Source organism: Mustela putorius, unplaced genomic scaffold (genome assembly GCF_011764305.1).
Source record: "Mustela putorius furo isolate JIRA1106 unplaced genomic scaffold, ASM1176430v1.1 tig00000166_pilon_pilon_pilon, whole genome shotgun sequence".
NCBI classification, from domain to species: Eukaryota; Metazoa; Chordata; class Mammalia; order Carnivora; family Mustelidae; genus Mustela; species Mustela putorius.
The window spans coordinates 6,579,224-6,606,632 of NW_025421301.1; the positions used below are offsets into that span (position 1 = coordinate 6,579,224).

General features: G+C 36.4%; 1 protein-coding gene across 2 annotated transcripts in view; it reads left to right on the forward strand.

Annotated features, from left to right (window-relative positions):
* The first annotated feature begins 10,447 nt into the window (after positions 1 to 10,447).
* IBTK (inhibitor of Bruton tyrosine kinase) overlaps positions 10,448 to 27,409 on the forward strand; it is a 96,134-nt gene continuing 79,172 nt past the window's right edge. For both annotated transcript variants that reach the window (XM_004773623.3, XM_004773624.3), the window contains exons 1-2: positions 10,448 to 10,647; positions 25,765 to 26,478. In XM_004773623.3, the coding sequence (XP_004773680.1) occupies positions 26,158 to 26,478 (321 nt within the window). In that variant the 5' untranslated portion in view covers positions 10,448 to 10,647; positions 25,765 to 26,157. The remainder of the gene's footprint in view (positions 10,648 to 25,764; positions 26,479 to 27,409) is intronic.

Genomic DNA, 27,409 nt, shown 5'->3' on the forward strand with positions numbered 1-27,409 from the left:
CATGTTGCCTGATTTCAAGCTTTACTACAAAGCTGTGATCACCAAGACAGCATGGGACTGGCATGAAAACAGACACATAGACCAGTGGAACAGAGTAGAGAGCCCAGATATGGACCCTCAACTCTATGGTCAAATAGTCTTTGACAAAGCAGGAAAAAATATACAGTGGAAAAAAGACAGTCTCTTCAATAAATGGTGCTGGGAAAATTGGACAGCTATATGTAGAAGAATGAAACTTGACCATTCTCTTAAACTATACACAAAGATAAACTCAAAATGGATAAAAGACCTCAATGTGAGACAGGAATCCATCAGAATCATAGAAGAGAACATAGGCAGTAACCTCTTTGATATCAGCCACAGCAACTTCTTTCAAGATATGTCTCCAAAGGCAAAGGAAACAAAAGCAAAAATTAACTTTGGGGACTTCATCAAGATCAAAAGCTTCTGCACAGCAAAGGAAGGAGTCAACAAAAAAGAGGCAACCCACGGAATGGGAGAAGATAATTGCAAATGACAAAAAGCTCATATCCAGAATCTATAAAGAACTTCTCAAACTCAACACACACAAAACAGATAATCATGTCAAAAAATGGGCAGAAGACATGGACAGACACTTCTCCAATGAAGACATACAAATGGCTATCAGACACATGAAAAAATGTTCATCATCACCACCTATTTTTTTAATTGGATTATTTGTTCTTTAGGTTTTGAGTTGCACCAGCTCTTTATATATTTTGCATACCAACCCTTCAGCAGATATATTCTTTACAGGCATCTTTTTCCATTCGATAGGTTGCCTTTTAGTTTGTTGGTTTTTTTTTTTTTTTTTTTTTTTGCTGTGCAGAAGCATGTTATTTTGATGTAGTGGCAATAGTATATTTTTGCTTTTATTTCCCTTGCCTCAGGAGACATATATAAAAGAAGCTGCTACAGCTGATGTCAAAAAAATTACTGCCTGTGTCCTCTTCTAAGATTTTTATGGTTTCAGGTCTCACATTTTGTTCTTTAATCCACTTTGAGTTTATTTTTATGTATGGTAAGAGAAGATAGTCCAGTTTCATTCTTTTGTGTGTTGCTGTTCAGTTTGCCAACAACTTTCATTGAAGAGACTTTTTCCCATTTTATATTCATTTCTCTTTTGCCGAAGATTAATTAACCATATAATTGTGGGTTTATTTGTGGATTTTCTATTCTGTTCCATTGATCTATGTGTCTATTTTTGTGCCAATACCATACTGTTTTGCCGTATACCATATGCCAAATGCCATATATTTGCCATATACCATTACTATAGCTTTGTAATATAACTTGAATTCTGGAATTGTGATGCCTCCATCTTTGCTTTTCTTTTTCAATGTGATCACTTTTTTTTTTTTTAATTCCTGATACTAGTAATTGAAGTTCTTTTTGAGAGACAACTACCTATGGGTCTCTTCACATTTCTGCACATTTTGTGAGCTCAATCACTGACAACTTTGTCCTCAACTGTCTCCTCAAGGACATTGTTCCAGCAGAGAGCATTGGTATATCGTGATAGTGCCTCCCTTCAGAGCAGAGGATAGGTTTGTTTATTGTACAGTGTAATAAAGTTAATTTTTACCTCAGAGGTAAAAGACAGGCAGGATTGTTTGCAGTCTATTTTAAAATGTTAAGTTTCCATGTTTGGAGTTCCTTTGTTGGTGTGCCAACTCACTACATTTGCAACATCTACCCAGGCCACTGAGTGTCATTCTTGAGGGCCTTCGGGGCCAAAAGAAAGTGATGCAAATATAAGCTTATGCTGCTTGTTCCACCATGAGTAATAAAGTCCTATCTCTGATCCAGGAATCTCTGTTGGTTGACCAGCATCCATGAAACTTGTTAGCTTTGCAAATAGGGTACAATCTCAAACGCTCAAAATTCTTGACAGTTCCCAATTTTCATTTTTTTCTTGACAACTAACTCTAGCAAGGAGTTTATGAATCTTGTTGATCTTTCCAAAGAACAGCTTTCAGCTTTGTTGATCTTTCCAAAGAACAACTTCAGCTTTCTTTCCAAAGAACAACTTTCAGCTTTGTTGATTTTTCCAAAGAACAACTTCAGCTTTCTTTCCAAAGAACAACTAAGCTGATTTTCTCTATTGTTTTTTTATATTCAATTTGATTGATTTTTGCTTTTTATTTTTTTCCTCCTTCTGCCCACTTTGAATTTACTTTGCTCTTTTTCTAGATGCTTAGTGTGGAAGCTTAGGTCATTGAGTATTTTTTCTCTCTCTCCTTCTTTACTAATGTAAGTATTTAAAGCCATAAATTTCTGTATATAAGTGCTGCTTAAGCTTCATCATAAAAATGTTTATATGTTAAATTTTTATTTTCATTCAGCATGAAATGCTATCTAACTACCTTTGTGACTCCAGTCCTTTTAAATTTACCAAGGCTTGTTTTAAGATCTACTATATAGCCTATCTTGTTGAATGGACCACATACACTTGGAAAGAATGTGTGTTTTCCAGTCATTGGATACAGGGACCTATAAACATCAGTGAGGTATTTGTCAGGTTCTGTAGAGAAACGGAGCCAATAGGACAGAAATACACACACACACACACACGTATGTATTTATATAAAATACACACATATATGTGTGTTTATATATAGTTTATATATATAACTTATATTTATTATATTTTATTTTTATTTTATATGTAAATATATATTGTATTATATACATAATACAATATATATTATTTATATATTATTATTGTATATATGTACTTATTATTATGAGAAATTAGCCAGCATGAATACTGAGGATGATAACTCCCAACATCTGCAACTGGCAAGATAGAAACCCAGGAAAGTGAATGGTGATCAATACAAACCTTGTTTTATGTGTGCTTCTGTTTGAAGACACTTTCTTTATGTATATTGATGATTCATTAACATTGAACTTGTGGCTAATAACATAACTCATGCTTGAACAAAGCTTATTTAACAGATGCATTGTCTCCATAAAGTATATTACAGCATTGGGGTTAGGAACACTAGACTAAGTTTGAGGGCCATTTCCAAGAGTGAAATCATCAAGAAAACCATACAAATGCAAAAAACATGGCACTAAATAGACCAGGGAAAGGTACCTTTTCTCATGACAGCTGAAACAAGGAGGCTGAGCATTGTCTTATATGAACTCAGCTGGAAACATACTGGGAGTGTGTGCAACTAGGGAACTTGAGTTTTTTATTGTTCTGCATATGTCCCTGAATGACTGTGAAAGCACCGTGATTACTGACTTTGGGGTTACAAATGAACTTTAGGAAGGGAAAAATTCACAAATATGGAATCTGTGCATATATGTGTATATTATTTTATTGAATTTTTATTGCATTTTGCAGACACTGTTTTTTACAAACTGAAGGTTTGTGGCAACCATGCTGGTTTATCGGCACCATTTTTTTCCCCCAACAGCATTTGCTCACTTTGTGTCCCAGTGTCACATGTTGGTAGTTCTTTGCAATATTGCAAACTTTATTATTATTGTTATTATTATTATTATTATGCTTGTTATGGTGATATGTAATCAGTGATATTTAATGTCTCATTATTTAAGAAATATATGGTTTCACTTATTTGTGGAGCATAACAAATAACATGGAGGACATGAAGAGATGGAGAGGAGAAGGGAGTTGAGGGAAACTGGAAGGGGAGGTGAACCATGAAAGACTATGGACCCTGAAAAACAACCTAAGGGTTTTGAAATGGGGGGGTGGGAGGTTGGGGGAGCCAGGTGGTGGGTATTAAGGGGGGCACGTATTACATGGAGCACTGGGTGTGGTGGAAAAACAATGAATACTGTTATACTGAAAAGAAATTTTAAAAAATGGAAAAAAAGAAATACATATCAAATGGCTATAGCTGCCATAGATAGTGATTCCACCTGTGGATCTGGGCAAAATAAATTGAAAATCTTCTGGAAAAATTCATCATTTCAGATGCCATGAACATTTATGATTCATGGAAAGAGGTTAAAATAGCAACATTAACAGGAATTTAGAAGTTAATCCTATCCCTCACGGATGACTATGAGGGGTTTAAGAGTTCACTGGGGAAAGTACATGCAGATGTGGTGGAAATAGCACGTCAACTAGAATTAGAAGTGGAGCCTGAAGATGGCACTGATTTGCTACCATCTCATGGTCAAACTTGATGGGCTGAGGAGCTGCTTTTCATGGATGAGCAAAGAGTGGTGTCTTGAGATGGAATATACTCCTGGTGAAGATACTATGGCGACTGTTTGGATTTAGAATATTTTATAAACTTAGTGATAAAGCAGTGGCAGGGTTTGAAAGGATTGACTTCAGTTTCTAAAGAGGTTCTACTGTGGGTAAAATGCTTTCAAATAGCACTACCTGCTACAAAGAAATCATTCAAGAAAAGATGAGTAAGTAGATTTGGCAAACTTCACTGTTGACTTGTTTTAAGAAATTGCCATAGATAGGGGCACCTGGGTGGCTCAGTGGGTTAAGGCCTCTGCGTTCGGCTCAGGTTTATGATCCCAGGGTCATGGGATTGAGCCCCACATTGGGCTCTCTCCTCAGCAGGGAACCTGCTTCCCTCCCTCTCTCTCTGCCTGCCTCTCTGCTTACTTGTGATCTCTGTCAAATAAATAAAATCTTTAAAAAAAAAGAAAGAAAGAAATTGCCATAGATATCCTCACTTTCAGTGACCACCACCCTGATCAGTCAGCAGCCATCAAGACTGAGGCAAGACCATTAACCAGCAAAAAGATTGTGACTTGTTGAAAGATCAGATGAAGCTTAGTATTTTTTAGCAATAACATATTTAAATTTTCTATTTCATTGTATTTTTTTTATTTTTATTTTTTAAAGAGCTATTTATTTATTTATTTGACAGAGAGAGTGAGCACAAGCAGGCAGAGTAGCAGGCAGAAGGAGAGGGAGAAGCAGGTTCCCCATTGAGCAAGGAGCCAGATGTGAGGCTCAATCCCAGGACACTGGGATCATGACCTAAACTGAAGGCAGTCACCCAACCTACTGAGCCACCCAGGCGTCTTTTTTTTTTTTTTTAAAGGAATTTCTATGCCCAACAAGGGGCTCGAACTCATGACCTTGAGATCAAGAATTGTATGCTTTGGGTACCTGGGGTAGCTCAGTTAGTTAAAGCCTCTGCCTTCAGCTTAGGTCATGATCTCAGGGTTTTGGGATCGAGCCTGCTTCCCCACCACCACCCCACCTGCCTTTCTGCCTACTTGTGATCTCTCTCTCTGTCAGATAAATAAATAAAAATCTTAAAAAAAAAAAAAAAGAATTGTATGCTTTCACCTGAGCTACCCAGGCACTCCAATAAAGTATTTTTTAAATTAAGGTATGTTCATAGTTTCGTTTTTTTGGACATAATTTCATACTTTATAATAGACTGCCATGTAGTGTAAAAATAACTTTTATATGGTCTTGGAAACCAAAAAAAATTTTCGACTCACTTTACTGTGATATTTGCTTTACGACAATCGTCTAGAAGTGCAGTATCTCTGAGGTATGCATGTAATGGAGATTGACTTTATTTCATCAAGTGTTGTCCATTTCTCATGTTCTTCCTTCTGCCTTTAAATTGTGAGTTTCTGTATGCAACATGCCCCTCAGGCTAAAGAACTTTCTTTAGAATTTCTGATGGGGGCAATTCTCATGGCTACTATTTCTTATTTGTGTCTCTGAAAATATCTTCATCTGCCTTCAATATTGTGGAAGATTTTCTGGGTTGACAGTTTATTTCTTTTGCTCTTTAAAGGTATTGATCTATGGTCATCTTCACAGTTCCTCTGTGAACTCCATAATGTTTTAAATCATTCTTGTTTTATGTAGTATGCCATTTTTGTCTAAATGCTTTAAGATTTCTCTTTATCTTTGGTTTTCAACAATTTGATTATGATGTTTCTAGGCAATTATTTTTGTGTTTATTCTTCCTGGGGTTTGCTGAGCTTCTTGGATTTGTAAATTCATGTCTCTCAGGATGTTGGCCTTCCTCAAATGTTTGTTGATTTTTGCTTTTGTGCTCATCTGTGTATTTGAGATTTTTTTTCTTTTCTTTCTTCTTTCTTTTTTTCCTTTGTCCTTTTTTTCTTCTTCTTATTTTTGGGAGGAGGCTTGTTGCACACAATCTCTGGGGGAAGGATTAAGACACATGACTACTACCTGAATACCTGTCTTTTCTTTAGATGTATGAGGAAGGAGTGGGGCATGCAGCTGAACTGGAAGCTTTAGAAGCTGGTGTTCTGGGTTTAAGAGCTTCCTGATTTCTTCCAGGTTTCACCAGCTACCAAGACGCTGGCCTATCTATTAAACTGAAGGTCCTGTATATTCTACTTATGGATAGATACCCCTATTGCCATCATGGGATGGGGCATGGGTAACTTCATTGGCTCACCTGCTTCTGCTGTGAGACTCTAATTACTTTGTGGTTTAGTGTGGACTCCTTCCTGCTTCTTATGGTCACCTCTAGATGTGCAACACTTTTGGTATTGCAATTACCTTTTGTAACATTTCTCTCTTGTTTTGGGGCTATTACTCCTTTCTTCAGTCCAATGGAACCTCCTATCCATTTTTCAGTGAATTCTCATAAGTTCTGTCCCACTGACAGTTAACCTTTTTGTTTTGCAATGCATTTATGAATTTGATTTTTAAAAATATGTGTTTTTTGCCAGGTCAAGGGGTTTGTGTCATCAAGAGATGGTTGTATTATGTACCCATTCTACCATTTAAAATCAAACTTGCGTTTCTTCTCCTTTTTAAAAAAGGAAACAGTAGTGTTAACAGCTTGATTTAATTTTATAGTTAGGTAAAAAAGGAATACAAGCAATTCCAAGAAAGGAACACTACAAATTCTTAGTCATTGTAGAGGGGAGAGAGAGTTTAGGGAGTTCACATTGTCCTGGTTATGAAATGATGCTAAGCTTGCCAAATTCATAAGTTTACTTTCTCATGGATTTGCTTGTTACATGTAGGTTTTGATTTTGCCTTGAATTGCCTTAAAGTTTTAGATTCTTTGGTGGATTCTTTCAAGCTTATACAGTTCTAAAGTTATATTCAAACACTGCCATCTTGTGGGTCATTCCTTTTGTCTCCCCATCCCACACCTCAAATGCTCCCTCACACAAATACAACCAGAATGGTTGAGGTATGTCAACTTTTGTTAGTGCTACGAGCTCTCCTGAGAGCTTGAGTGCTATCTCATTTAAACTTCATAAGAACTTTATGCATCAACTATTAATAATTACATGGTAGAGATGAGGAAAACTGAGGCCTATGTAGGTTATGTAACTTGCCTAAGGTCTCATATAAGAAGAGGAGTAAAATTTTATATCCAGGTGGTATGCCTCTGGAGTCCCTGCTTTTACTGCATCCACATGTAAAATAATAAATTTAAGAATAATACAGTGTGACATGATAATATTAGTAAGTTACAGAAGTTAAAGATGAGGGGATAACTGTTAGGAAGGGGCATCAGGGAAGTCTTCACAGATTTTTAAGGAAGTAACTTCCTCTACATGAGGAGTTGAAGGATAATCACTGCACAGGAAGAATATAGCTAGGACCATATCCCTTGGATATAATAGTAGAGAAATACCCAATTATCCATTATTTTGCCTGCCTTGTATCCTGCCTTCTTGGGGGAGCTACTCATTACTGTGCTTCAAGCATGACTCTCCTAGAAGCTGTCAAACATTATACCCTTGACTCCCCACCTAATCTGAGCCCATATGAACCCATCAGGGGCTCTGGAATTTTTGTGCTTAAGGCAAAGGGCACAGCGCTGTGTTTCCTAATGGAAAAGCTGTGGTGTGTGTCAGAAAGCTGCAGCCAGCCAAGTGTCTTCACATGGAAAATGGTCTGGAGCAGGAGAGAATAGGGCCAAACCATGAGGTTCCAGTCATCTCTAGGCCAGCTGCACTGCTGACCTTCTTATAGTAAAAACCATTCTTGCAGAATGTCATCGGGCTTGTGTTTAGATCCACTGCAACCATACAAGTTCTAACATTTTTATTTTAGCAGCTGAAGTAGGGACAGCACTGTCTATATACAACTTGAATGACAGCATAATATGTCTTGATTATGAAGGACAGCACTGTTAATTTATTTCAGTAAAATGGCATATAGGGAGTATTACAAATGCTGCGTTGCTTTAAAACATTTCTGCAGTTCTGTATTCTGGCTTCATCTCAAACTCCATTCCTGATGCCTGGACTATTCTCCTACTTCTCCACATTTCCAGCACTGCAGTCTTCTAAAGCCATCTCTGGATCTATTTCTTGCTTTAAGTCTACTTCAGAAATTCTAGTCAATTTTGGGGGTAAATTTTGATTTTTTTAAATCAACATTTAATTATTGCAAAGAAAAATAAATCATAAAATCCAAAGAGGTCGAAATTTAGAAACACCCCTAAATCTACCACACCAAGATAATCACTGGTATATGGCTATCTCTTCTTCTACGTGTAAACACAAAAATGTTTAAAAAGTCTCACAAAATGGTTAATATTTCATTTGCATTCATTGTTAATCATTTCAATAATTTTTACAAATAACCGATATATTTGCAGGCATTCTGTTTTCTAGGGAAATGAGGGGCAATTCCATATCACTTGACTGGAATGTTCTTTCTTCCGTGCTTCATCTAGTTATTGCCTACTCATTCCTAGGATCATAGGTCAAGGGTCACTTCTTTGGGAAGTCAGATTACATTGATATTCTTTGTAGTACTTGTAAAGGTTGCAATTTATTCTTATGTTTGGGATTATCTGGGCTTGGCAACTGTTAAAATGAATGAATGACTGCTTGGAATAATTCCGCTGCTATGGAAATACTTTTTTTTTTTTCCTTTAAGATTTATTTTTAAGTAATCTCCATGCCCAGCAAGGGGCTTGAACTCCTAACCCCTGGATCAAGAGTCACACGCTTTTCTGACTCTGCCAGCCAGGTGTCCCTGGAAATACCTTTTGATTTATAAAAGTCAGATTTATTATTCATGAAGTGCTAGGCACTCTATGAACTGTATATCTGTATCTACGTAATTACATTTTTCACAAATATAAGTGCATTTTCGCTTCTAAAATACATTATTGTTCCTATTTTACAAACAAGGAAAGTAAGTTTTCAGAAAACCTATTTAACTTGCCAAATGAAAGCGATCAATAAAAGATTCGAACTTAGGCTTATGCATTTATTTACATTATTTTCTTTATTTGCCATTACTGGTTTCTTTATTCCTTATTATAAGTCATCATATATAGTTTATTTTCAAAATCACTTAATTTTTACAGTAAAAACTGGTTTTTGTTACATCAAAGTAGGAAATAGGGCACCTTGAATAAGGGGCAAAGGAACAGACCATTGTATTGGGAAGGGCAGCAGAGGGCTCTTCTCACCTTTCCCTTTCACCAACCAGCTGTCTGGTTTTGTGCTTCCACAAGGAAGGCTGCAAAAAGACGGTAAAGCTGAACTGGTGGATCTCAAAAAGACACGTAGTCCAACGCCTTCGTGCTATACAGAGGCTCGAGCTGTACTGCCAACTCCTAACTGCTAGTGTTTGTTGTGAATCAAACTACCCCTCCTTGAACAAACATTTACTGAATTCTACGGTATGAGGCATTTTGTTGTAGTGTTTCCCATTCGGTAAACTAGTACTAATTTCCTCTTCCTCCTCTTAATACTGCTACTTTCTTTCCTAGTCGTCCCCACTCCCCCCCCCCCCCCGTTTTTTGTTTTGTTTTGTTTGTTTTGTTTTCTTTTCCTTCACTCCAGCACTTTTAAAACCGGCCTTGGATGTGGAGTTAAATGGGGGAAAATCGGTAGTGTAAGCCTGGTGGCAGGCACTGACTGACGTGACCCTGGTGCGCAGCAGGTCCCAGTAACAATCTAGGAAGGCAGTGAGTGACGCCTTCGGACCAAGGGAGTGCCTCTCAGACAATCTGGGTGCTTGAGCGGGAAGGCAAGTGTGATGCTGCTAATCTGCGCTTTGGCTTTCCAGTGACCCCACTGGTAGGGCAACGCGAGAACTCTTCTGAGCAAGATGCCTACGCATTTGGCTTCTACTGCGTGGTGACTGGCTGCACAAGTCATCCGGCCAGGTCTCCAGGACTCTCTCTCCACCCGGGTTTATCCGGAACTCCCAAGTCCGCAGCTGACGTTTCTACCTAGGCCGCACTGACCCCAAAGGCACATTTCCACCAACGCTGTTGGCTGAGAATCCTCAGCTGCCGCGTTTCCCCGCCCCTGGCTTGCGCCGGTAGTCCGAAGGCCGGCAGGGTCAAGTTCTCTCAGGGCTCCCGGGAAAGGCCATAGCTTAGGTGTTGCCACGCGAGGCCTTCTGGGCAGACACCAGCCAATCCTCATGAGGCATACACGAGCCTCGGCCAATCAATGCCTGTCTTATTCCTGGGTTCCGCCCGCACCGGTCTTTTCTCCCAGCCCCCTTCCCGGTGCCTGTAGTCGCGGCTGAAGCTGCAGCCGCCTCCACAGCTGCGGGGCCTGGGGACCAGCCTCCCCCCTGGCACTGTTCCGTTTCTCCAGTTGTCTTCACTGAGGATGAGTCCCTGCGCGGCTGTGTGCTCGTCTCGCGGAGTACACCGGCGCACTTTCATCTAGCGACTGGTGAGGGAGTGCTCTGCGCGGCCTCACTGTGCGGAGTAGGCTGAGGCGACCGTGTCGCTTAAGCCGGTGGCGGGGGGGTGCGGGGGGCGGGCAGTGGGACAGTATTCAGTTTCCGGAGGGTGCGGGTGACCGGGGCACAGATACCTCGCGGGGAGGGAGCCCAGTGGCTCCGAGGCTGCCGCGCTTCGAGCGAGACGGCGGGGAGCAGGCCCAGGGATCGGGGTCCTGGAGTCCGCCTTCTTGCAACCTCGCTCAGCTTATGAATGGGCTGTTCTGCTACGCGCTACGTTGCTGTCCTGCCTGACACGCCCTCCAGCGTTGTTGCTTTGCTAGTTTCGGTAGTTGTGTCACTTCCCTTCGAGCCTTAAATTTGAAGCCATTCCTTGAAGCGTTATCCCTTCGTGGGGTCATAGAGTTTTACTCCACTGTGGGGATACTGACTCTGGAATTCTGTGTGAATTGACCATTGTGTGAAAAGGAATCGGTTCTTGGGATTGAGGAAAACCGGATAGAAGCTTTTTATTGTAACACGTTGTGTGGTTTTAAAAAAGTTTTAGGTCATAGCGAAATTGGTAAGCCCGGACATCCTTGACTGCTGTTCTCCAACATAGTTAATAAAACTTAAAGATATTTTTTTCAGGAAGCAGAAATTGATGTAGCACTCCCCCTGCTCCCCTTCCCTCCATGCTTCGAAGTAGGGCGTTTGAAATTCGAAATCTATCAGAATTATTGGAAGACTGGGACTTTTTTTTTTTTTTTTTAATGAGTGATAGTGTTTCTCCACTCATAATGTACCAATTCACATCCTTGCGTAGCTACTTCTTGATTTTTGTTTGTTTGTTTTGAACTCCTTGATTTGTATTGGTTTTAGAAACAGACATAGATGAGGGCAAAAAGGTGTTTTCTAAAAAGAATTTGTTACAGGTATTTGCAGAAGCTTTAGTTAGAGCATAGTTTATCTCAAGAAATTTTTTAAAGTGGCTGCTTCATTATTTAAATAAAAAAAAAAAGAACTTGTATTGAGGGTTCTTAGGACGCTAAATTCTGTGAAGGAACTTACTACATTCTTTTACTCTCATTATATTTTAGGACCATATGTAGTTGAATAGACCATAAATGAATTCACCTATTACATAAAGGAGCTCATTATTACTCGGTTTATTATTATAAATGGTATCAAAATCAGCTTACCGTTATTAATAGATCAGTAATTTTTTTTGCTACATGTAGAGATGTGTTTGACCCCTAAGATTTGCAGAATTTGTCTGTTGTGAAACTGGATATTGCATCGGTAAGGTATTGAAGTCTCTATCTTTAGTACCAAGAGAGTATTTGAGATAACGTTTACTAAAATACAATATTGATGAAGGGAAATTACTAATCTCTTAAAGAAGCAAGTTCTTGTGTTTTAAAATTGTTATGTGAACTATTTTCAGGGCTTACAGAAGGAATTAAAAAATTTTTAAATTCAATTTTGAGTTATAATTTGTAGCTTTGTAACAATTTAATATAGATGCAAGTTTAAAAGGAAGATATTTTGGTATTAGTGCTTTATAAATAAGTCTGTTTATTGAATATATATGTATTTATATATATATATATATATATATATATATATGAAGAAATAATGACAACCCTGTCCCCAGTTCCCCCTTCCCTGAGAACTTAAAATCTTTGTGTAGCCAAGGTCCATCCTAACAGGACAAGTTATTATCACCAACTTTGCAGATGGCGAAATAGGATTAGGGATATTAAGTTATTTGGCCAAGGTTTTATCTGGCCAAGGGTAGTAGGATCCCAATTCTTCTGACTACAAATAAGGGTAATTTTTTTGTAGTACACTGTTCTACTTCTTATTAAAAAAGATTATCTAACTGCATTTTGAGAGAGTAATTTGGGTAGAGTAGAATAGATAGAATCTAGAGTATACTTATCTGTATTTGTAATTTAAACTTTTCTGTATTTGTAATTTAAACTTTCATGTAAATTTCCTCATTGTAAAATGAAGGTGCTCATATATAAAAAGGCAATATGAGGTTGAAATTTATGTAGGTTGTCCATATCAAAATTTAAAAGATGGTAGATGCTCTGTAACTAACGCATGGACACATTGGCAGTCTTGTAAGGGTTTGGGTGAAAAGCATTCCAAGCAGAAAGGACTCTAAAAAAGTTATGCCGTTTTCTGACCTGTATATCAATATAAGCCCCCCCTTTCTTTTTTTTAAAAACATTTGTTGGGTGATTACATATGAATTAACTGTTTCATTTGTTTTTCAGAACAACCCAAGTTATAAATATTTGTTGCCACTTTTTCTAAGTGAGAGAATTGAAACTTAGGAAATTGTGATGTGCCTAGGATCATTTAGTTAGTGGTCTACCTGGGTTCCTACCTCTGGTGTTCTGAATTTAGAGTCTGAATTTTATGGGCTATGTCTTAATTGACAGGCTTAATTGATGTTCTTTTCCTGACGTCCCAAGGCTAACCATAACACATGGAATGTAGATATTAGGCTTGGACTTGTCAGAATGGCATGATCAGATTTGTGTTTTAGGAAGATACCTAAACTCCTAACCAAGGATAAGTGGAACAATTATGAGTCACTGTTGAGGGCTCAACCTCTACTGGCTAACACCTTTGTGGTGGGCTAGTTCCCAAGGTTGAACAATTGCCTGTAGCTAGCTGTACTGTTATAATTCAGTTTCCCATCAATATTTTGTATTCGTCACATATAAACAACTTTTCCCCGTTAATTTTTATTTGTTGCATTTTCAAAGGTTTTTTCTTTTCTTTTTCTGATTTCCAAAGTATTTACCCCCTACTCTACTTCTTGGCTGCCATTATATATAATCTGGCTAGAAATTTGGGAGTTACCACCACATCTTATATATTCAAGATCTTAAATATCTAAATGTGTCTCTGAATTGCTCGCTTTCTTTATCCCTAAAGAAAGGCACAGAAAGCTGTCCATAATCTGTCCCACCCTGGTGTATATATTAAGCCTCGCTGTTTTCTGTCTTCTGAATTACTTGGAATTTTCAGAATAGACTAAAATGATTCCAGTGCTTTAATTTATATTTTTTCTCCCTGCCTTGAATGCTACTCACCCTGAATTTATCAGGCAAACATATACTCATCCTAATGTAGGAAATCTTCCCTGTCTCTCTCTTCTCAACTCCCTATTCCTTTGAGTCACTTGTTTTATCTTTACCATAGGTTTATGTTTTAATCATTTGCTTAAATATAATCAGTCTTCTCTATCAAACTGTGACCCTTTGATGGTAGAGACAATAGTAGATAATAGATTTTGTTCATTGAATACAGATGTTAAATGAGCTATACTTTCACTTAAGTATTATCCATGAACCTATATTTTTATTATGTTATCTAAAATATTTATACCATATTTATTTTGTATTCCCAGTACCTGTGACCTACTGTGGATGCACTGGAGAGGCAGTGTAGTATAGAAGAAATAGCTTGTACTTTGCTGTTAAACAGATCTGTGCTTGAATTCCAACTTCTCTTTTATTAGTGCTATGATTTGGGTGGCTTATTTAACCTCTCTGTGATGTAAAATATCCAATATGTAGTAGGTGCTTAGTAAATATTTATTTCCCTTGCTTTCTTTGCCTTCAGTAAGCATTTGTTGAATGCATAAATAACATTTACACTGGTAATTGGAAATATGGGCCTGGAATTTAGGAAAGATGTGAGGGTAGAAGACATATTTGGGGGTTATGAGCATATAGGTTACAGTTAAAAGGTAGAAAGAGATTGAAATTATTCAGGGAGAATATGAAGTAGAGAGGAAGAGAAGGCTGACGATGGAACATTGAGAGCTCCAAAATTTGAAGGTAAGGGGAAGAAGTAATGTCTTTGGAAGAAGGGGTGAGAGAGAGCCCATGCTTAAATGCTTCAGTAGTTCCCTATGCTTTCAGTATCCCTTCCTAGATACTTGGGAGAATGTGGTGTTAATGACTAAAAGCAGCGAAGTAAATTAAAAGTGTTCTTAGGAGAACCCTCTCGTTCCATCCAGATACTTAGAAGAATGTGGTGTTAATGACTAAAAGCAGCGAAGTAAATTAAGAACAGAACTAAAAGTATCTAAAAGTATTTGTAGGTTTGGAGGTCATTTTGGTAGCCTTAGTGTATATGTTTTAATTGGAGAAATATGCATGGAAACCAGGTAGCAGAGGCAATGAAACTCAAACATGAATTTTGAGATTAAATTTGTTACCCTTTTGTTACTGAAGAAATAATAGTAATAAAAGCTACTGTTTGTTGCATGCCTGTTTTGTGCAGGTACCAGGCTAAGCAATTTCATTTGTCATTACAGTAATGCTGTGAGATTGGTGACATTGTTTCCGTTTTCAGATGAAGAAATAAGAGATTTACGTAATTCTTAGAGTTACATAACTAGTAACAGCTGGCATTGCTGTATTTGAATCCAAAGATGTAAGGCTCTAAGAAACACTAGCTATTAGTCACTTCCATATTTATGTTCATAGTATTCTGTATGTTTCTCCATATATTATAGTATACTACCATTTTTATATTTAATATTCCCCTTTTTGTTCATTGTAATTGCTTATGTATAGTAACAATTAGAGAATTTTCTTTGGTTGTACTCTTGATTTTTTTCATGTAGTGTTTGAGTTATTTGCCAGGAAGTAGTTCTTTTCAGGTATTATGAATACACTGAAAGTACAAAGGTGGAAATATTTTAGATCCTCAAAAAAATGAAGTTAACTATAATTGACTATTTTGCTATGTATATTTTTTTCCAGTTTTCTGGAAAAGTAGTTTTAAAGTGGGTTTAAACTAGTTTAGTTTAAGTTAAGTAGTTTAGTTAAGTTTTAGTTTAGTTAGTTTAGTTAAGTAGTTTTCAACTACTTAAGGCTTTGTTACTTTTTTCATCATGTCAACTAAGAAACGCTTTGTTTTTGGGCGCCTGGGTGGCTCAGTGGGTTAAGCCGCTGCCTTCAGCTCAGGTCATGATCTCAGGGTCCTGCGATCAAGTCCCACATCAGGCTCTCTGCTCAGCAGGGAGCTTGCTTCCCTTCCTCTCTCTCTGCCTGCCTTTCTGCCTACTTGTGATCTCTCTCTGTCAAATAAATAAATAAAAATCTTAAAAAAAAAAAAAAGAAACACTTTGTTTTTTATACCTATCAACAGTTTAAGGTGGGAATAATGTTATAAACCTTATATCAAATTATAAAACATACAGACTTGTAGAAACAACTGGAGCTAGAAAAGATTGGGAATCCTAATTCTATGCTGTTACCTCTGGATGGGGAAGTCAGAATAGCGAAGAGCTAGTTAGATTTAGGACTTTGACTCTTAGTGTGGTTTGAAATGGGAGTTGAAAGTGCACATTTGCAATGTTTCATATCTATCTATGGTGCACAGAAGTTTCCCCTACACTTATAGTAAAATCCTATATGTCCCTCCAAATAGTTGCCTCATAACTGTTTTTTCTTTTGTCATTCAAAATATGTATTTAAAAACTGAAATGAGAAAAGTGTTTTGGGGAATTTAAGTTTTATTTTAAGTTTTTATTTATTTTATTTATTTTATTTAAGTTTTATTTTAAGTTTATTTTAAGTTTTTAAAATTTATTCAGTTTATTTAGAACAAAAACAAACCAGTTCATCCAGTTCTGCCCTCCCACCCCTAATCTGATATAAGAGAGTCATATGCCATTTGCTTCCCTCTTACTCATTTCACTTAGCATAATGCCGTTGAGGTCCATCCGTGTTGTTGCAAATGGCAAGAGCTCATCCTTTTTAATGGCTTGGTAATATTCCATTGTATGTATATAACTTTTTAAAAAAAATTATTTTTATTAACATATAGTGTATTATTTGCCCCAGGGGTACAGGTCTGTGAATCGTTAGGCTAACACACTTCACAGCACTCACCATATCACATACCCTCCCCAGTGTCCATCCCCCTACTCCCCCCAGCAACCCTCAATTTGTTCTGTGAGATTAAGAGTCTCTTATGGTTTGTCTCCTTCCCCATCCCATCTTGTTTTATTTTTTACTTCCCTACCCCCCAAACCCCACTCTGCCTCTCAAATTCCTCATATCAGGGAGATCATAGGATAATTGTCTTTCTCTGATTCACTTATTTTGCTCAGTATAATACCCTCTAGTTCCATCCATATCATCGCAAATGGCAAGATTTCAGTTCTTTTGATGGCTGCATAGTATTCCATTATATATAGCTACGACATCTTTTTTATCCATTCATCTGTTGATGGACATCTTAGGTTCTTTCCATAGCTTGGCTATTGTGGACATTGCTGCTGTAAACATTCAGGTGCATTTGCCCCTTCGGGTCACTACACTTGTATCTTTAGGGTAAATACCTAGTAGTGTGATTGCTTGGTCGTAAGGTAGCTCTATTTTCAACTTTTGGAGGAATCTCCATACTGCTTTTCAGGGTGGCTGCACCAGCTTGCATTCCCACCAACGGTGTAGGAGGGTTCCCCTTTCTCCGCATCCCCTCCAACATCTGTCATTCCCTGACTTGTTAATTTTAGCCATTCTGAATGGTGTGAGGTGGTATCTCATTGTGGTTTTGATTTGAATTTCCCTGATGCCAAGTGATGTGGAGCACTTTTTCATGTGTATGTTGGCTATCTGGATGTCTTCTTTGCAGAAATGTCGGTTCGTGTCCTCTGCCCATTTCTTGATTGGATTATTTGTTCTTTGGGTGTTGAGTTTTATATTCTTTAAAGATTTTGGATACTAGCCCTTTATCTGGTATTTGCAAATATCTTCTCTCATTCTGTTAGTTGTTTTTTGGTTTTGTTGACTTTCTTTTGCTGGGCAAAAACTTTTGAACTTGATGAAGTTCTGATAGTTCATTTTTGCCCTTGCTTCCCTTGCTTTGGCGATGTTTCTAGGAAGAAGATGCTGCAGCTGAGGTTGAAGAGGTTGCTGCATGTGTTCTCCTTAAGGATTTTGATGGATTCCTGTCTCACATTGAGGTCTTTCATCCATTTTGAGTCTATTTTTGTGTGTGGTGTAAGGAAATGGTTCAGTTTCGTTCTTCTGCGTGTGGCTGTCCAATTTTCCCAACACCATTTGTTGAAGAGACTGTTTTTTTTCCATTGGACAGTCTTTCCTGGTTTGTTGAAGGTTAGTTGACCATAGAGTTGAGGGTCCATTTCTGAGCTCTCTCTTCTGTTCCACTGATCTCTGTGTCTGTTTTTGTGCCAGTACCATACTGTCTTGATGATTACAGCTTTGTAATAGAGCTTGAAGTCTGGAATTGTGATGCCATCAACTTTGATTTCTTTTTAACATTCCTCTGGCTATTTGGGGTCTTTCCTGGTTCCATATTTATTTTATTATTTGTTCCATTTCTTTGAAAAAAGTTGATGGTATTTTGATAGGGATTGCATGAAATGTGTAGATTGCTTTAGGTAGTGTAGACATCTTCACAGTATTTGTTCTTCCAATCCATGAGCATGGAATGTTTTTCCATTTCTTTATGTCTTCTTCAATATCTTTCACGAGTACTTTATAGTTTTCTGAGTACAGATTCTTTGCATCTTTGGTTAGGTTTATTCCTAGGTATCTTATAATTTTTGGTGCAATTATAAATGGGATTGACTCCTTAATTTCTCTTTCTTCTGTCTTGCTGTTGGTGTATAGAAATGCAACTAATTTCTATGCATTGATTTTATATCCTGACACTTTATTGAATTCCTGCATGAGTTCTAGCAGTTTTGGAGTGGAGCCTTTTGGGTTTTCCATATAAAGTATCATATCACCTGTGAAAAGTGAGAGTTTGACTTCTTTGCTGATTTGTTTCTTTGTGTTGTCTGCTGAAGCTAGGACTTCTAGTAGGATGTTGAATGGCAGTGGTGATAGTGGGTATACCTGCCGTGTTCCTGACCTTAGCGGAAAAGCTCTCAGTTTTTCCCCATTGAGAATGATATTTGCTGTGGGTTTTTCATAGATGGCTTTGATGATGTCCCCTCTATCCCTATACTTTTAAGAGTTTTGATCAGGAAGGGATGCTGTACTTTGTCAACTGCTTTTTCAGCATCTATTGAGAGGATCATATGGTTCTTGTTCTTTCTTTTATTAATATATTGCATCACATTATTGATTTGCAGATGTTGAACCAACCTTGCAGCCCAGGAATAAATCCCACTTGGTCGTGGTGAATAATCATTTTAATGTACTGTTGGATCCTGTTGGCTAGTATTTTGGTGAGAATTTTTGCATCGGTGTTCATCAAGGATAGTGGTCTGTAATTCTCCTTTTTGGTGGGGTCTTTGTCTGGTTTTGGGATCAAGGTAATAAAATGAGTCTGGAGGTTTTTTTTCCATTTCTGTTTTTGGAACAATTTCAGTAGAATAGGTATTCTTCTTTAACTGTTTGGTAGAATTTCCCTGGGGAGCCCTCTGACCCTGGGCTCTTGTTTGTTGGGTTGATTTTTGATAACTGCTTCAATCTCTTTACTGGTCATGGGTCTGTTCAGGTTTTCTATTTCTTCCTGGCTCAGTTTTGGTAGTTTATAAATCTCTAGGAGTGCATCCATTTTTTTCTAGATTGTCAAATTTGCTGGCATATAGTTGCTCCTAATATGTTCTTATAATTGTTTGTATTTCTTTGGTGTTTGTTGTAATCTATCCTCTTTCATCCATGATTTTATTAATTTGGGTCCTTTCTCTTTTCTTTTGGATAAGTCTGGCCAGGGGTTTATCAATGTTACTAATTTTTTTCATAGAACCAGCTCCTAGTTTCATTGATTTCTTCTTCTGTTTTTTAGTATCAATTTCATTGATTTCTGCTCTGATCTTTATAATTTCTCTTCTTCTGATGGGTTTAGGCTTTCTTTGCTGTTCTTTCTCCAGCTCCTTTAGGTGTAGGGTTAGGTTGTATACTTGAGACCTTTCTTGTTTTTTGAGAAAGGCTTGTATACTTTCTTCTCAGAACCGCATTTACTTTCTTCTCAGGACTGCGTTTGCTCTGTCCCACTGATTTTGAATGATTGTGTTTTCATTTTCATTTGTTTCCATGAATTTTTTCAATTCTTCTTTAGTTTCCTGGTTGACCCATTCACTCTTGTAGGATGCTCTTTAGCCTCCATGTATTTGAGTTCTTTCCAACTTTTCTCTTGTGATTGAGTTCTAGCTTCAAAGCATTTTGGTCTGAAAATATGCAGGGAATGATCCCAGTCTTTTGATACCCATTGAGACCTGATTTGTGACCCAGGATTTGATCTATTCTGGAGAATGTTTTATGTGCACTAGAGAAGAATGTGTATTCTGTTGTTTTGGGATGGAATGTGGTAAATATATTTGTGATGTCCATCTGATCCAGTGTGTCATTTAAGGCCTTTCTTTTCTTGTTGATCTTTTGCTTGGATGGCCTGTTCATTTCAGTGAGAGGGGTGTTAAAGTCCCCTACTATTATTATATTATTGTCAATGTGTTTCTTTGATATTGTTATTAATTGGTTTATATAGTGTGCTGCTCCCATGTTAAAGGCATACATATTTAAAATTGTTAGATCTTCTTGTTGGACAGACCCTTTGAGTATGATATAGTGTCTTTCCTCATGTCTTATTATAGTCTTTGGCCTGAAGTCTAATTTATCTGATAAAAGGATTGCTGCCCCAGCTTTCTTTTGATGTCCATTAGCATGGTAAATTGTTTTCCACCCCCTCACTTTAAATCTGGAGGTGTCTTTGGGTCTAAAATGAGTTTCTTATAGACAGCATATTGATTTTTTTTTTTAATCCATTCTGATACCCTGTGTCTTTTGATTGGGGCATTTAGCCCGTTTACATTTACATTCAGGGTATCTGTTTTTTTTTTAAATTTTATTTATTTATTTGACACACAGAGAGAGATCATAAGTAGGCAGAGAGGCAGGCAGAGAGAGAGGGGGAAGCAGGCTCCCTGTTGAGCAGAGAGCCTGATGTGGGCCTCGATCCCAGTATCCTGAGATCATTACCTGAGCTATAGGCAGAGGGTTAACTCACTGAGCCACCCACGTGCCCCATATATTCAGGGTAACTATTGAGAGATGTGAATTTAGTGCCATTGTATTGCCTGTAAGGTGACTGTTACTATATATTGTCTCTGTTCCTTTCTGGTCTACTACATTTAGGCTCTCTCTTTGCTTAGAGGACCCCTTTCAATATTTCCTGTAGGACTGGCTTGGTGTTTGCAAATTCTTTTAATTTTTGTTTGTCCTGGAAGCTTTTTATCTCTCTTGTTTTCGATGATAGCCTACCTGGATATAGTATTCTTAGATGCATATTTTTTTCATTGAGTGCTCTGAATATATCATGCCAGTTCTTTCTGGCCTGCCAGGTCTCTGTGGATAAGTCTGATGCCAGTCGAATATTTCTACCATTGTATATTGTCATGTACAAGACAGACTTCTTGTCTTGAGCTGCTTTCAGTATTTTTCTCTTTGTCACTGAGACTTGTAAGTTTTACTTTTAGATGACAGAGCATGGACCTGTTTTTTTTCATTCTGAGGGGGTTCTCTGTGCTTCCTGGATTTTGATGCTTCTTCCCTTTGCCATATTATGGAAATTCTCTAGCATAATTTGCTCTGATATACCTTCTGCCACTTTCTCTCTTTCCTCTTCTTCTGGAATCCCAATTATTCTAATATTATTTCATCTTATGGTATCACTTATCTCTTGAATTTTCCCCTTGTGGTCCAGTAGTTCTTTGTCTCTCTTTTGCTCAGCTTCTTTATTCTCCGTCATTTGGTCTTCTCTATCACTGATTCTCTCTTCTGCCTCATTTATCCTAGCAGTAAGAGCCTCCATTTTTTGATTGCACCTCATTATAGCTTTTTTTATTCCAAGTTGATTAGATTTTAGTTCTCTTATTTCTCCAGAAAGTGATTTTATTTCTCCAGGAAGGGTTTCTTTAATATCTTCCATGCCTTTTTCAAACCCAGCTAGCACCTTGATAATCGTTATTCTGAACTGTAGTTCTGACATATTACCAATGTCTGTATTGATGAAGTCCCTAGCCATTGGTACAGCCTCTTTTTTTTTTTTTTTCTTTTTGTGGTGAGTTTTTTTGCCTTGTCATTTTATCCAGATAAGAATATGTGAATGAGAGAATAAATGCTAAAAGGGTGACAGAGAGCCCAGAAAAATGTAAACTAACCAAATCAGAAGAGACCCAAAACTGGGGGGAGAAGCAAGAGGGGAAAAAAAATGTACATACATATATTAGAATGGTGGATAGAACAGATTTTGGGTGTATTTTGGTCTCTTAGAAGAAACTACCTCCCAAAATTTTAAAGAAACAGGAACATATATATGTACAAAAATGAAGGTAAATACAATGAAGGGATGGAATATGACTGTAAAGATGAAAATTTTTTAAAAAATTCTAAAAAAGGAATTGGTAAGATAAGCCAAACTCCTGGCACCTGATGTCATATCAATTTGCTACTCCTCCACCATCTTGCTTCTCTCTTCTTGTATATAACTGTTTAATCCATTTATCCATTGATATCCATTTATCCATATCTTGGCTATTGCAAATAATGTAAATAATGCTGCAGTGAACATGGAGTTAGTGTTTTGTTTTCTTTGGATAAATACCTAGAAGTGGACTTGCTGGGTATTACGTTAGTTCTATTTTTAATTTTGGGGGAACCTCCACAGTACTTTCTATAGTGGATATATTAATTTACATTCCCACCAGTAGTGTATAGGGTTCCTTTTTCTTTATGTCCTTGGCAACCCTAATTTTTTCTTATTTTTTTGATAATAGGCATTCTAAAGGAGAAAGGTGTTATCTCCTTTTGGTTTTAATTTACATTTCCCTGATGATTAGTGATGGTCAGCATTTTTTATGTACCTGTTGGGTATCTCCATGTCTTTTTTGGAAAATCTATTTAAATCTTTTGGCCATTTTAAAAATTAGATGGTTTAGTTTTTTGCTCTTGAATTTTATGAATTCTTTGGATACTTTATATCAATTAGCCCTTTATCAGAGGTATGATTTGCAAAAATTTTTCTCCCATTCAGTAGGTTACTTTTTCATTTTGTTGATGGTTTCCTTTGCTGTGCAGAAACTTTTTAATTTGGTGTGGTGCTACTTGTTTATTTTTGCTTTTGTTGCTTTTGCTGTTGCTGTCAGATTAAAAAAATCATCTTCAAGATCTATGTCAGGGAGGTTACTGCCTGTGTTTTCTTATAGGAGTTTTATGGTTTCAGATCTTAAATTTGAGTCTTTAAATCATTTGAGTTAATTTTGGGGTATGGTGTAGGATAGGGGTCCAGTTTCATGCCTTTGCATGTGGCTGTCCAATTTTCCCAACACCCTTTATTGAGGAGATTGTCCCCTTGCTATTGTATATTCTTGGTTCCTTTGTTGTAAATCATATATCCATGGGTTTATGTCTGGGCTCTCTATTCTGTTCCATTGATCTATGTGTTTCTTTGTGTGCCAATATCATACTGTTTTAATTACTACAGTTTTGTAACATAGTTTGAAATTGGGGTGTGATGCTTTCACCTTCTACTTTCTCAAGATAGCTTTGGCTGTTTGGGTTTTTTTGTGGTTTTAGAACGGTTCTATTAAGTATTTATGATCAATACCTTGGAGAAGAGAATTAACATAGAATTTCTATTGTATCTAACCATTATGAAATGGATTTACTAATTTAAAATCCAGAGGACTAAAATAAAATAGAATGAACTTGAGAGTACAAAAATATTGAAAGAAAAATAATTAGGAGATGATAAATAAAAAGATGAAGAAATGTTGAATGTAAAGTCATCCACTCTAGTTATAAAATTTCTGGTATATGGGTGGTTAGTTTTCTTTCAGGTAGTTAAAAACTTGAGGGATAGTAGTTTATCAAATAGTCGACAACTTGTATTTCATTTCTCCAGATCCAAACAGGGCAAAGCAGACAGGGTAGCATATTGGAAAAAAACTAGAGGCTCTTTATTTGGTGGCTGAGTTTTCTGTATTTTCCTACAGCCTCTCTAATCAATATATTAGCATTTCTTTATATTTTTTAGGTATTTAGTTCTGAATAGTTATTCATGCTTATGGTGAAGCATTCAGAAGTGGTTTGTAGTAAAATACAAGTAAGATTGCCTTCCATTTCTGTCTCCAGCTATTGGTGCTCTTCTCCAGAGGAACCACTCTTAACCATTTTGTTGTGTCTTCTTCTAGACATCTTTCATGCATGTTCAAGCATAAATATGTAAATGCATATACAATTTTTCCATAAGGGTATTGATACACATCTCATTTTCAAGGACATTGTACAGTGTATCTTGTAGATTATTTCATATCCGAAAATATATAGCGGCTTCATTTGATACATGAGTAATACTCTGTTTTATGGACATAATTACTTCTAATTTCCATGCTTTACTATTTCAAACAATGACTCAGTGAATATTCTTATACTAACACGATTTCACACATAGATACAGTTTTCCAAGATAAATTCCTAGAAGTAAAATTGCTTGGGTCAGAAAAAAGGTATAGTTTACATTTTCATAACTATATTAAATTTCCCTCCAGACTGTATGAGTTTATATGCTTACTGGCAATGGAGTAGGGTACGTATTTTCTTACAGTCTTGTCAGTACATAGTAATATCAAACTTTTTGATCTTTCCTATTTTGATGGATAAAAATAGTATCTCATTATAGTTTTTTTAAAGTTTTTATTTTAATTCCAATTAGTTAACATACAGTGTTATATTAATTTCACATGTACAGTGTAGTGATTCAGTAATTTCATGAATCACCCTTTGTTCATCACTAACAAGTATACTCCTTAATCCCTATTTTACCCATCCCTCCCACCTCCTCTCTGGTAACTGTCAGTTTTTTCTCTATAATTAAGAGTCTGTTTCTTGATTTGTCTCTCTCTCTCTTTTTTCCCTTTGCTCATTTGTTTTTTTCTTAAATTCCACATATGAGTGAAATCATATAGTATGTCTTTCTCGGACTGACTGGCTTCACTTAGCATTCTACTCTCTTGCTCCATTCATGTTGTCACATGGTATCTCATTATAGTTTTAATTTATATTTCTTTTGAGTGAGGTGAGTCTCTTTTTAAAAATCTGTTTAATTTCCTCTTCTTCTTTTTTTTTTTTTTTTTTTGAGAAATATCTTATTCTTTGAGTTTTATTTATTTGGTCTCTTATTTGTAGAGACTATATATATGTTAAAGAAGCTTTTTCTCCTTTTTTGTCTTAAAATTTTTAAATGTAGGCTTTAAACTGATTAAATGTATTAATCTTTTATTCATACTCTTGAATTTCAGACCATACTTATTAGAAAGGCCTTTTGTACTTTGAAATTATAAAAAAGAGTCTTAAATGCTCTCTTCTGGTGCTTTTATGGTATTATTTTTATGTTTGTCATTGATCCATCTGGAATTTATATTGGTGTAAGGTATAAAGTAAGTATCTAAAGTTCTTTTTTTTTTCAGGTTGATACCTGGTTGTTTTGCTACCTGATATTTAATTATCATCTCCTCCTATGGTCCTATGGTGAAGGACTTTCCAGGCACAGAGAACATTATCACAGCGCCTGGCCCTTAGTAAAAAGTGAATGATGAGAGTATTGGTTATTGTGATGGTGATGGGTGGTGGGTGCAATGAGACAATTTTGGGGGTAAATTACAGTTTGAGATGTGATTGTTATTGTTATAACAATTGTTATAAAGATGGTTGTTGCTATAATTGTTATAATATATATAATTGTTATAAAGATGTTATAAAGATGGTGGATTTAAGTGTGCTTATATCTTGTGGGGACATGGCTAGTACAGTGTAAAAATACAAGGGAGAAGAAACGAAGCTTTTGAAAAGAAAGAGGTGAACTCCAGAGATACAGAGGTTAATCTTAAGCAGAATAGAAAAAAAGATGTGAAGATGATTAATGTAGTTCTAAAATACTGTGGATGTGAAGCTGAAAAGTTGGTACACTTTTATTTTTTTGAAATAGGAATTAGGGACACACTTATTTATTTATTTTTAGGGGCACTTATATATAGAGGTTGTTGTAAAGTATCTGAGAGCAAGAGCCTGATTTTGTACTTTTTTTAAAAACTTTCTCTCTCTTTCCTTTTATAGGTCACTCTTGCAATTATGGATATTTAAAAGGATCAGACAGTGTGGAGGGGGAGTTCCCCTCCTCACTCCCCCTTGGTGCTTGACTCCAGGAATAATTCATAAACTGTGGAAAGTGGTTTTTTTTTTTTTTTTTTAAATAAAGGACTTGTATTTGATATAAACTTTATAGAACTATTTATAATTTTTTGATTTAAGTGCCAAAGCAAATTGTACAAAGATATATAGTTTTATACTGTTGCCATTGAGGATTTAAATTATAATCCTAAACAGGTCATTTATTCTCTATAAATCTTTCTGAATAGTACCTTTTTGTCCTGGCTTTTTAATTTTAAAAAAATTAGTCTTAACTGACTATTTTAAAGAACTAAACTAAGGAGTCTAAAAACAATTAGGATGAATTCTTCCATCCCTGACTGCACATCAAAGTGTCGATCCCTGAAACATGCTTTGGATGTCCTTTCTGTGGTAACAAAGGGGAATGAAAATCAGATTAAGGCCTTTCTCTCCAGTTATTGTTACAATGCTGCAACTATCAAAGATGCTTTTGGCAGAAATGCCCTCCACCTTGTTTCTTCTTGTGGAAAGAAAGGAGTGTTAGATTGGCTTATTGAGAAAGGAGTGGATCTTTCGGTGAAAGACAAGGAATCAGGATGGACAGCTTTGCACAGAAGCATTTTTTATGGACATATTGATTGTGTTTGGTCTCTATTGAAGGTAAGTGTCATTTGTTTATTTAAAACTATTTGGTCTGGCATATGTTTTTCTTAGTGTTTTTCAAGCACTTCATTTATTTTCCAGAGGTTTGAGTTTGTTCTTTTTAGTAGTTTGATGTCTTTTACTGTTGTAACTGACTAATCTTTAGAATTCAAATCCCATATATATTTTTATTTAGATTTTTTATGATACAAAATTTTAAACATATACCAAAGTTTGTAATACATAATGCACTGTTGGCTAATTGTGTCTTATATATGTCTCTACCATCTTTGTTTATCTCACATTATTTTGAAGTGAATCCCATACCGTTTATCATTTAACCCATATTATGTATCTTTTAGTATTCTTAAGAAAAATGCTTTACTTTTCTGTAACTTTTATTAGCTACTTTAAAAGGGCACTAGTTATTGAAATACAACATTTGGGACTATTTTTTTGGATAGTATGCTTATTTCTTGTTTGGCTAGGATAAAGTGTTTATAGTTGTAAAAGCCAATAATTAGAATCAGTTTAATTTATTTGAAATTTCCCATCAAGTAGATTCAATCTAGGTTTGTTGTACTGTATAGTCAAATAATGAAGTGTTTTGAGATGCACTCCAACGTCATTTCACTAATGAGTGCACATTAAAAACTCAGAAGTCATGAGTTTTTAAATTGAAATTTTTGTTTGTTTGTTTTTTTGGGGGGTATAGGCATTTTATTATGCTTGTAGAGGACACAGAGAAGAACAAAACACTTCCTGTCCTCAAGGAACTTATGGTCACATTAGGGAGCTTATCTTCAGTGTCTTCATCTATTTTTGATTTTAAAAAAGTTTACCAGTTAATTCATTCCTTTTACATCTAAAACATTTGATTTAGATGCTTTAATTCTCTTACCTTAATCTGTTTTATTTAGAAAGCTAGGTTGGTAAGAGTTAAAATTAT